The following is a 12,135-nucleotide window of genomic DNA, read 5'->3' on the forward strand; positions in this document are numbered from 1 at the left end:
GCATAATTGGCTAAATACCAAAGAAGTGTCCAGAAAAGGTTTCACTTGTAATGTCTGTAATGAATTAAAATGAATGCACAACAAAGAAAAGATAAACCTCCATGTACCAAGTTAGCAATTTTTTTTTGGAAAGGCTTCCAGTTAAATCCATTTTGCAGGTTCCTTCAGCTTGACCTGATTAATTGGACAGGAATTTGTAGTTTGCAGAACTTTTCAAGCTACCAAATCATTCTTGAAGTTCACACTTTTCTGTAATTTCTACCCTGACACTCTCTGTGGGTTGCTTCTTGTTACAGTGAAGAGATAGATTGACTGTTAACCTTTAAAAAATGAATAGCAAATAACTGTTTAGATTTTATAAAAAATCTCTTTAGATTTAATAAAAAAACTCTTTCTGCAGTGATAAACACAAAACACAAGAAAAAGTAAGGGAAAATACATAAGAGCCTCCAGATACAAGAGCTGTGACTTTCAAATAACCACATAAGAAAACTCTGAAGAAATCATGAGTACAAATAACAGTGAGAGAGGAAGAATATTTTTTTTTTCTCAAAAAAAGTTATTTCCCTTGACTTCCCTTGGTAGAGAGATAGAGTTGTGGTGTTTATTGCTGATAAATATTTCTAGATCTTTTTGAAATTGCATATGCCAGTCTTATCTAAAGACAAATTTTGAATCTACTAGTGATGCAATAAGGATCTAAAAAAACTTCAGGACTGAATTTTCCTTTCCAAAAGGAGCTAATTTTAAACTGCTAAATGCTACTGCCTAGATTTATTTCCTGCTTTCCACAAAAATCAATCATCCTCTAAGTGTGAACACTAGACTTGGTGATGAAATGTGTTACTCAAACAGAATACAGGGAATTACACGGCTGCAAACTGCAATGCAACGTTAAATGTTGAGTCACTGGCAATGCCTTCAGAATACAGTACATACAGATACAGTATCTTACTACTTCTGTCATATTATTAGGTCCTACAGCAATATGTGGACTGGATTGAGACACGCCATTGTGCACCAACAGCTGTACAGATGGGGAAGGAAGACTGGCACTGATCACATCAAAACAGGTGTCCAAGAAATTACATCCTGTATTTCACACATTTCTGGTGCTAACTGTAACAAATGTCAATGTGGTACTGTCTCCCTGCACATCTCAGTAGAAAGCTTTTTCTTAGGTTGGTTAGGCTGCACAGAACTTGTAGTAGGTTCAAGTATGCTGACTGAGCCACCAGACAGTGAGTGATATATGCTTGTTCTCTGTATGCCAGGAAGGAGAGCTCACTTCTGCCTACATGGGGTTACCGTGAATGTATCAAGAGCATCGATAGTCAAACTATCAATGGGGTTCTGGGTTTTTCTGCTGCACTGCATTCTGAGAAGCAGCAGAAACTTTAGTTTACTGAGGATTACTTACTGAGTTGCACTCCACGGGGATAAGCAAAGAAGACGGGTGAAGGCATGTGTTTATTCTCTCATTCTGAGAATACAATGAACCTCAGGAATTGCTTCGTAGATATTTGGCATTGTTAGACTTCCTCTTCCCCTCTAAGAATTAGGACTTTTTACCTGCCTTCCCATTCAGGAGTCCTTGGGTCTCCTAAGGTAAAAGATACCTCAGAGTTGCCATAAGCCAGCCCACTTTGTGAGATCTTGGAGATGTCATATGTGAGACCTGGTGCCTCAAAGTAGGATACTAGTAGGAAGAGTGGTTTGTCAAGGGAAGGAGACAAAAACAGTGGGGAAGAGCTGTCTCCTGGGGTCATTGGCTGCCCACTGTCATGCCCAGTAATCATCTGTTGTGTGTGTGGATGGACCGGGCAAAGCTGAAGTGGGAGACACTGTAAGGACTGTGGAGCCAGGAAGGTGACCTGATGTAGGTCCCTGTAGTGCTTTTGCTCAGTGTTGCACCCTAGAAGTAGTCTGTTCAAGGGAATATGAAGGGAAGATGTATTTTCATTGGAGTTATCTTTTCCAACCCTACCTTCTTTCTCTGCCTCCATTGGAGTGGAGGTGCTAAACTCTGCAACTTCCCCAGAAGAGACAATCTCACCAGTTGTGCCGCCTCAGTCTCATCAGTTCATTTCATTTAAGGATGTGAACCTAATGGATTCTGTCCATGCTGTGTTTGCAGGATAAACTGCATTTTCTTCACAGTGTTTTGTCACACACATAATTAAGTATGTGAAACAGAAGACAGTGTATGGACCTCTCCTTTAGACTGTAGCTTTCTGGATTTAGTACTTGCCATGACATCTGCTAAGATACCAGCTATCAGGTGAAGGAAGCTGAGGTGACAATTTTTCCAATAGCTCAGTATATCTCTGAGATAGGGCTGAGATTGAGACACAAATAAACTCTGTGCTAAAATGATAGAAATTTGACACAAGATTGTTCCTGGGTGTAGTTCTTCACATGGGGTTAGAAAAACAGCCATTACCTTGTGCCCCTGTTAAAAGGGAGGAAGCTTTTAAACAGTGAGGAATGACAGGTAAGGCCAAGGTTCTACAAGAAATCAAAATAAAGCTTCAGCTAGGATGGAATATAGCACAAATTCAGGGATATTAGGGCCAGCTCTTTGGAAAAGCTTGTGAAAGTAATTGCTTATGATAAATGAACTTCAGTATCTTATCTGAAAGGCTATGTGCCACATCTAGATGATCTGAAACTCCATAGAGAAAACTGTGGTAAGGCATGAGCTTCACCTCTATCTTGTTGAATTTACCTTCATATGCAATGAAGATATAACTAAATGTGATGTTCATATATATATACTTGTATGTGATTGGGCACTAGTACAGTATCTGGGTGTGCTTTTACCCAATCTGTCACCACCTCAATTGTTCATCCAGCAAGATGAGAGATCCAACAGATCTCGATTTCACCAGGAAAATAAAACCGTGAAAAAGAAAAGAATCTTTTGTCCCTGGTATTGAATCTTCAACCAAGTAGTTGCTACAGCAATAACATTTCTCAAAATACTAAATTTAAAGTAACAGCTCCTGAGAGGTACCTCAGCTCTTGTGAGACACCTGTTTGTTTTTTTTTTTTTTCAATTTCTTTAACACTCCATTTAAAGAAGCTGGGAGTCTGTACTCCCGTCACCAAAATACTCAAAGTTAATTTTAAAAACAGAACAAAAAAGGGATTGACCTATTTTTCCACTCTTTTTTTTTTCAGATGTTTCACACCTCCCACTGGTTTAGCGTTTCCATTCCACATTAGTGATGTGATGGGTATATACGTGTGCACTCCGACGTTCAGTGAAAGATGTTAGGGGACACGTGTTCCAGCTCAGCTTCACAAAGGCTGGATAGCGGCTGTAGATGATGCTCTGCTGGCAGTGCCTCTGGGTTGGCACAGATGAGGATCTGACTGTCTTGGGCAGTGTCTTCATAATTCACCTGGATCAGGCTTTTTACACGTCATTTGAAACAGCCTTTTCTTTACTATTTTCTGTTTGGTTTTTGTTTTTATTATTGGTTTGTTTGTCTGGTCTTTTTTTTTTCCCCAAAGCCCCAGTCCAGAACAGACTTTATGCCTTTCTAGGATATTACAAGATTTAGACGAAATAGCTTAGTTACACTTAATTCATAGCTGAGCAGTCAAAACCTGCCTGTGTCAGCATAAGCTAGCGCTTTGTCAGTAAGACAGCCATTGTGGTGCAGCAATAAAAGAAAAACATTTACAATATGCACAAAGTATTTTGGTCTCTTTCACCTCATCAGTGCTGGAGCATCACTTATCAGATGCTGCCTTGGATCAGCGCCTTTGGGGACCCTGCAGGTGTGGAAGAGCAGGTGGCTTTGGGCAAGGGCAAGCTGCCTTCTCACAGCTTTGGGCAACTACAGGCAAGCTACCTTCTCGCAGGGCTCTGAGACCACGAGGAGCTGCCGTCTCATGCAGAAGGAAAACCCTGGAAATGGCAGCACTAGCCTGGGGGTGCAGCAGCTGCCCCTGGCTCCTGCTCACCTCAGAGCCATGCTTTGCTTTCCTTCCCCGCAGCCCTGTTCTGTGCAAGCAGATCTTCTGCTGTTGCGGTTGCAGTGGTCCCATGTACCCTAATACTCCCACCCATGTTCTGTCTCTGTGCTGTGTGGAGGTGGGGAGCAAATGAACAGTTTGCTCCTTTACCACCTTAGAAAACAGAGAACTAGACTGATGATGACACTGATGAAACCAGTAAGTAATATGGAAAGTGGCACTTGGCTAAAATATGGTCCAATGTTCCCTTCTTTACCGGCATTAAATGATGAGCGATACTGCTGAAGATTGTCACTAGACTGATCAGAATTATTTTAGTAGCGTCATTCTCTGTGAATGGAAACAGGAAGTGGAATACAGTAACCTCATATCTCAAATTCACACTTCCCTTCATCTTTCTCAAGTTAGACGTGTTAGAAACTCAAAAATAAAAACGGCAAGGCAAGAATCTCTCTCAGCTTTACAACCATGTGAGCCTGGACTGACCCCAGTGACATTAAGAAAGCAAAGCTGATGTGTAGCTAAGTCAGAAAAAGAATAATGGTCTGCATCATGAATGCAGTGATGCAGGTTGTGGCTAATATTCTAGGAAAAACAGAGTACATGAAGTCTGAAATTCCACCAGCTAGGCCAACACAGTTCACTGAAAAGCTCCCAACTTACAAAGCTGAGCTATGTTTTTGCTGGACTTTTAGCAGATGGATTCTGCTTTAATTGAATTATTGACATATAAATTCACTTCTGCTGTTAGTATGCTGACAACATTATCATCTGGCACTGACATTTCATACCCAGTGGATGTTAACTAAATTACTATCACAGCCCTTTTAATTATCCATATTATTATTGTATAGATTGGGAAGTGAGATAGGAACTACAGTGACTGACTGATGCCATACATTAATTCTTTTAGGCATTGTCTGTGAGGAAAATGGAATTTGAATGCATGCATTTCTTCTTGCCATTAAACAGACACTTGGATTTTATAGACCCTTTTCTAAAAGGAATGTCCTTCCTTTGCGAAGAGTTCCTGTGAATTTGCACTTGTTTTTTTTGCCTGCAGAGTCATCAGGAATTCTAAGTGGAATATTCATTAACAATAATAACAGTGTGGATTGGAGCCTGGATGAAGACACCGTTTTTGCATAGTGGAAAGTATCTCTCCTGTAACAGCAATTTTAAAAAGAACATAGATGTTAACTTTCATATGATAAATTTGCTCCAGCTGGGACAAACAAATTTGCAGAGAGAATGAAAAAAAAAAGTGTAAATATTTAGCTATGCAAGAATAATTAGGTAAATACACAAATTATTGAAATATAGGACATTGTAGCTTCTATGTCTAAAAGTTTCCTCATTTCTCCAGAGGGTTGTGATTTGAACATGTAGACTGAGCACTTTAGAACAATCTAAGGGATTAGGTACCTACATTTTATTAACATGAAATGATTGGACTCTGAACTTATCTGAGCTTTTTCATGAAGCCAAGCTTATATGCCAGCCATTGTCAGTATTTTCCTTTATCTTGAAGTGGATCTTCAGCAAAGCAGGGAGGTACTATAGGAAATGATGCTATGAAAAACATTCACACATACTAATGTAAGCTGGTGCAAGCTATGGCCTTCATGAACACTGGTGGAATATTAAGAAGTATAAAATCTGAGGGCCAGATTTTGTGGAAATTAAGCTCTTTGCACAGAGTCAGGGCCCTAAGTTTACCAACAGAGTCTGCGGTCTCTTCCCCTGCCTCCTTGGGGTTTGTTTGCCTGTGTGGAGGCCAGGGCTTACACAGTGTGGCTGCGCCCAGCTTCGTACCTTGGTGATCCTGACCTGTTTCCTGGCTTGACCTCAGATCTGTCTCATCGCTACTAATTTGTCCAGTGATCACAGAGCTGTTGGCCAACACTGGTTACCATCACCAGATCTGCTCTGTGTGCATCTCTGGGGTGCCATGGGACTGCGTGGCTTCTCGGTGAGGATGCTGCCCAGCCGGCCTGGCTGCCACCCTCAGCTCCTGGCTCCCTGTCCCTTGCAGGGCAGCCAGCTTTCACTACTTCCTGATGCTTAAGTTAAATTTGACTCAGTTTTGTTGATTAGTTTTAGTTTTCATTATTGTTTATTTGAAATAAATTAAAAATCCCTTGCTAACCCTTCCAGCATGTGAAAGGTCCAGAAATGAACCACTGAGTTCTTTTTTCCATGAAGTTACAGTGAAGCTTAGTTCCCCTTTTATTCCACTGCTGCAGTTAAATTTCACATTCTATTGCAAAATACATAGGTCAGCTCAGGAACAAATCTATGGTGAAATAACTTGCACTGCTCCTTCCATTTTTTTCCTTCATAAGGTATTAAAAAAAAAAACAAACAAAACCCAACACATCAAATCAAAACAAAATCCAGCAAATGGAAACAAACAGGGGAAGGGAATACAGTTCTTTTAGAGAGGAAGGCAACAGTCGGAATAGTGACATACACAGTTCATAGGATCACAGGACAATATGATCAGGAAGTTTCTAGTCCAATCTTCTGCTCAAAGCAAGGTCAGCTATGAGGCCAGATCAGGTTGTTCAGGGCTTTGTTCAGTTAGGTCTTGAAAATCTGTCAGGATGGAGAATGCAGAACATCTTGGTGCAACCTGTTCCACTGCTTGGCAGTCCTCATAGTTCAAAAGTTCTTCCTCCTATCAACTATGACTCTTTTTGCTTTAAGTTATGCACACGATTTCTTTTTCTCCTGCTACACACTCTTGTGAAGAGCTTGGCTCCATCTTCTCAACACCCTTCTTGCAGGTATTGCAAAGCTGCCATTAGGTCTCCCAAAGCCTTCTCTTCCTCGGGCTGAACAAGCCCAGCCTCCACAGACTCTCAAGTTCCCCTCTTGAAATGTGAAATTAATTTGAGGTATAAACAGACACAAACAGGAACTCATGAAAACAATGAAAGTAGCTCTTTGTAACGGAGAAGTTTGTAATTCACATGCAGAGGGATCTTTTCATAAGAATTTCCATGTTTCTCACAACCACTATATGCTCATCCTCCAAGTATAATGTAGACCTAGAAGTGTGCTGAAAAAATGTTGTTCAAAATCTTGCCACTGCACGGACTTGGTAGAGGGAGATTTTTTTGATAGATAGAAAAACTTGCTCCCTATGAAACCAGACAACTACCACAATCAAACTTTATTCCTGGCAACTGAACAAAAGTGAAAAGATTGTGAGAAGAGAAAAAAAAAAAAAGACTTTCCATGGTGTTTTAACTCTTTTTCACAGAGCTGAGTTCCCACCACTACTAGGGAACCATGCAGCAGATGCAGGGGCCTGGGCAGGAACAGGTCTCTCAATTAGCAGCTGTACTTTTGATTTGTGCTAGCTTCAACCCTTTCAAAATCTGGGCTCTTTTGCTGCCATTCTTATTGTTTGTTGGTATATTTGTGTTTCTAATGGTTTGTCAGTATTGCTTGTTGGTTTGTTGTTTGATTTTTTTTTTTAAAACTAGCAGATTGAGAGCCCTCGAACCTCTAGCTCAGGCCTACAGGTGCAGTTAAGTAAATGGATATAAACCTCCTTGTTCTACTGACTTTGCAAGCATATCCACACTCCATATTTCAGTCATAATAAACAATGCTAAAGGCTGGTCCTTTACGTCGTGGAGATGTGAAAACTCATCTTTCAATCCTTTCCTTTCCTCCCTGCATATATCAGGAAAAAAATCATAGGAGTCAAATCACCAGTGGCTAGAATTTGGTTCTTTAATAGGCACTTGAAGTAATGAATCCTCAGCTATTAAACCCAATACTGATACTGTGATGAAACTGCACGACATATGCTTATACTTTAGAAAATATATTTTACAAAGAAAACAAAAGCTGAAAAGTATAAAAGCAGCCAAGTACCCGTCCACATGAAGTAACCAATATAAGATGTAGCTAATGTCAGGGGTATGCTGAAGGAGAACTTGAGCCATTACTGAAACACAGGAACCACCACAGCAGCATAAATTACACCACGAAATTAGAGAGAAGATTTACCACCCTCCCTCTGTCTGCTCCTTTGTCAATCATTTGAACAGTCTCCGTATGCGTGTATGTGTGCGCTTTATTCGCTTCTCCCACAGTACTGACTTAAAAATAAAATCCCTCAGCTAAGCTTTAGGTTTCTATTAAAACCAGAAAAATAAATGACTAGGTTAAGAGAACTTCAGCCTTCCTCCAGCTGAGTATGTGTATGCCCAGCACATGGGCTAGCTATCAAGCTGTGACAGGAGGCAGTTCTGTGGGGGATCCTCAGTAATTTTGTCAGTGTGTCATGGTCATCTTTCTTGGGAGTGTGTTTGTTTGTTGACACTGATTTATGTACCATGCCTGATTTAAAGATACGTTTTGATGCTCCACTGATTTAATTGAATCTGTAATAATTTCTTAGGAGCTCCAGCTACTGGTTTAACTTAATTAGTATATGTGACTTCTGGGGTCTTTCCTAGGTACAGACTGGGGAAGAATTTTTCTTTCCCCTTTAAGTTATCAAGTTTCGCTTTGAATGTGCTCACTCAGGCATTTTTTACAGTCTCTGCTTCACAGGAAGATCTACAGGTGATCAGTGCACTGCTCTGTAGCAGAATTGCACGGAGCACGGTTTTTCACTTGGTCTCCCTCACGCTTTTGTTGGCACAAGCAACACCTGAGCAAATTCAGTATGTCTGTTCGTGCAGTTTCACTCACAAAGCAGTAAAGTATGGGATCAGCGATGCAATTCAAACTTGTTAAGGCCTGTGTGATTCTGTAAACCTTATACATCAACTGCAAAAGCTGTGGGTCAGTGGTGTAAGGTTCTTTGATGCTGCGAATAAGCAATGTAACATGATAAGGAGTGAAGCAAACAATGAAAGTAACCGTGATATTCAGAATAAGTTTCCTAACTTTTTTCTTTTCTTCGTCTACTGTGGCTTGATTGCACCTCACCACTTGGTAGATTTTATGGTAGCAAAACACAATGATTATCAAAGGGACTAGGTACCCTGAGCATATCCGGAATAAATTTATCCATGCCTGCCACCATTCCAGGGGGTATTTATCATAGCATAATGTATGATTAGTGAAATTGCAAGGATCATTGAATACTTCTTTGTTCACCAATATGATGGAATTCAAGATGCTTTCCAGAAGCCAAACAGTTATGCTGACAATCAGTGAAAATCTTCTTGTGCGCAAGTGCTGCAGCTTCAAGGGGTGAACTAAAGCCAGGTATCTGTCAATAGAGATGCAAGCAAGGAACGCTGTGCTGGTGTAGAAATTCATATACATAAGGAAGGCAGAAATCTGACAAAGCAAGGCAGAGAGCCTCCAGTTATCTCCATTCCAGGCATAATCAATCCACAGAGGCAGAATCAGACAGTACAAAAGGTCAGCCAGGGATAGGCTGAAGAGGTAGACTGCTAACTCATTCTTTCTCTTCACCTGAATGCAAGAGGCATAGAGGGATATGCAGTTGACGGGAATACTGACTATCATCACAATGCTGTACACAAATGGGAACAAATACTTATCCAGAGTGTGATCATCATGGCACTTAGTAGTGTTGTTCATTGTCCACCCCAATAGTATCTTTGGGCTAATTCCAGCCTGGATGCAATAAAAATCCCTCTGTAGTCTGATGGGTAGTCATCTGTTAGTTCTTCAGGACTTGGTTGGTAAGATTCCAGCCTTCTGTTACTAAAAAGGAAAAATGTCAGCTATAGCAACATTTTGGGTTGGTTTGTCTGTTTGTTTGTTTGTTTGTTTTTTTTAAATGGGCTTCTTGGCAGCTGTCTTTTTTTTTTAGAAGAAAAACTGTGTTTCTAGGAGATCAAAGGTTTCAAACACTCCTGGAGTTAGGAGTGCATAGGAAGAGGAATCCTCTAAGGATCCTCTAAGGTGGTCAAGGTCAGTCAGATGCAAGCTTCTATAGCAGAAGCAGGATGAGTAGTTAAGACACTTCTAGAGGGTCAGGGTCCTGCAGTCCCAGGCCCCTCTTGTGGGAGAGTTGAAGGAGATCAGAAAGTGCACCACAAATAGCAGAAGTCCACTTCTTTTATTCTGGTGAGAAGAACAGGGTTTTGGCCACACAAATATGGCAGATTTCCTATCCCAAATAACCTTCTCCTCTCTAAGTCAATGGAGAAACATGGATAGAAAGACAGAGACTGTCTAGGTCCTGCTAGATGTTGGGATCTGCTCAGAAGAGGAGAATGTGGTATGTCTCCCTGCACAGTTCCAAGATCTCCCAAGAACTTGCCACCAACTGTGATATTCCAGGAAAGCTTACTGCATGTCCCAGGAACCCTCATGTGAAACCTGGCAGGCTACTGGGTTCCTGCATGCACAGGAAAATCTGACAGGGCATCACTTAGACTCATGTGAGGTGGAGACTCTCTGAGCGCAATTTTTCATTTACACTTCTTTCCTCTAAGAACTGCAGTTGCCATGCATGAGTTTATAAAACTATTAGCAACTAAGCTTATCTCAGCACTATGAGGGCTGTGGGTGTTGACAGCTTCAACATGAAAATACCAATAAAACAGAAGCCTTGACTAAAGCAGTGGGGCTGGAGGAGTTGCATGCGTAATCCTTAGAAGCACTTAGAAGAGCTGACCTTTAAATAAGAAAGGGTGTACAACCATAGCTATCAGCTGGTACTCACTGATTATATGATACCTCTGACACTCGGTAATTCTCTTCTCCAAAGATCTAATTGTTAAGTTAAGGAAATACAAGAACGGGGAATATTTGTTGTGGTCCAGTTCTACTACGAAATATACTAACTGCTTCAGAGACTGCTTGTGATAACTCACCTGCGGTTTGAGCTTAGACTGCCAGCAGAGGAGGTAAAGAGGTTGCAGAATGAGCAGGCTGCAAGATAGCACCGTCTACAACTGTTCCCACATAGGAAAGAGCTCAAACTGAAGACTTAGGTGCAGGGATTTTCCCATGTGGTAGACAAATTCATTCTGCCTTTTATGGGTCTTAGAGGGGGGGTGTGTGTGTAGGTTTACGGGTTTATCAGAGAAACCCAAGTAGGTTGATTCTATCTGTTGAGGGGTTATTACATGGACCTCTTTTCCACTAAAAAAAAAAAAAAAAATCATGCATTTTCAGGGAAAAAAAAAAAAGGAGCAATGACAAAACTAGTCAGAAAGCACATATTTAATTTTACCATCCATGGCTTTATTTGATCAAGTTGACTAAGTTTTCACGGTTAAAGCTAAATTAATTCACAGGCTTGAAAGACAAAGAAAATCCTTGAGAAGGACTTGGCAAATTGGTCCATTGAGCAGCTTTACTTACATGATGACTAATTTTAAAAAAAATAAATGTCTACATTTAAGACAAACATAAGTTGTCTGCTTTTCAGTGTGGTTTAATGAAACCACAAGGTAAATAGGGCATTGTAAGCTTACCAGTATAGATAAGTATCATGAATTAAAGATCTAGCTCTAGAAATTGGTTTTGCTGACCCACTTCTCACCAAAAGCAAAGCAAACATATGCAGACTGACCAGATGAGTAAAAGATAAAATACTTACCTCTTCTTCTAGTCACATTTTAGCATCTCTTTTCCTATGACATGTCTAACAGGGAAATGTGCCCTTTCAGAAGCACGTGTGTGATGTAGCAAGTGTACAAGGCAGTGTTTACTAGCCACGTGACTGAGAAACTGGAATTCCTTCTCCCTCCCCCACAAACTCTTTCTCCATTGTTCGTCGACTTGTTATATTACAGACTTATCATCCTTACAAGCTGCCAACTTGTTTCCATGTTACTCACAACAGCTCCTCTCATAGTTAGCTTTATGATCTCTTTCAGATCTACTCACAGGCTAACATGCCAATTTCTTCATACCACCCACCATTTTTTCTTCAGCTTTCTCTTTTTAGCTCATTGTTTCTAAAAGTTTTGCTCTGTTGATCTCATTGATCATAAGGTAAAACACTTGTCCTTATTTTGCACTTGTTTGAATAAACCGCACACCCTTTGGGGCAAGACCTTGCTTTGCTCTTCTGCCATCTGCCGTAAAGAATTAATATCTTAAGAAAAACATTGGCTAATGGCAGGCCGGGACACTGAAGATGGGACTCAAAGAAGAGAGTCAGACCACATGAAATTTGCCATCTCTGCA

The 12,135-nt window shown here is 40.6% G+C and overlaps 1 protein-coding gene across 1 annotated transcript; it reads right to left on the reverse strand.

The window, feature by feature from the left end:
* Positions 1–7,144: 7,144 nt before the first annotated feature.
* On the reverse strand, positions 7,145–11,023 carry GPR65 (G protein-coupled receptor 65). Its single transcript, XM_086748982.1, is given in 3 exon segments — positions 7,145–8,592; positions 8,594–9,693; positions 10,812–11,023. Coding segments are annotated over 2 exon segments (1,035 nt in total). The 5' UTR covers positions 9,568–9,693; positions 10,812–11,023; the 3' UTR covers positions 7,145–8,531.
* Between the last annotated feature and the right edge of the window lie 1,112 nt (positions 11,024–12,135).

Source organism: Chlamydotis macqueenii, chromosome 5 (genome assembly GCF_036417535.1).
Source record: "Chlamydotis macqueenii isolate bChlMac1 chromosome 5, bChlMac1.mat, whole genome shotgun sequence".
Taxonomy (NCBI): Eukaryota; Metazoa; Chordata; class Aves; order Otidiformes; family Otididae; genus Chlamydotis; species Chlamydotis macqueenii.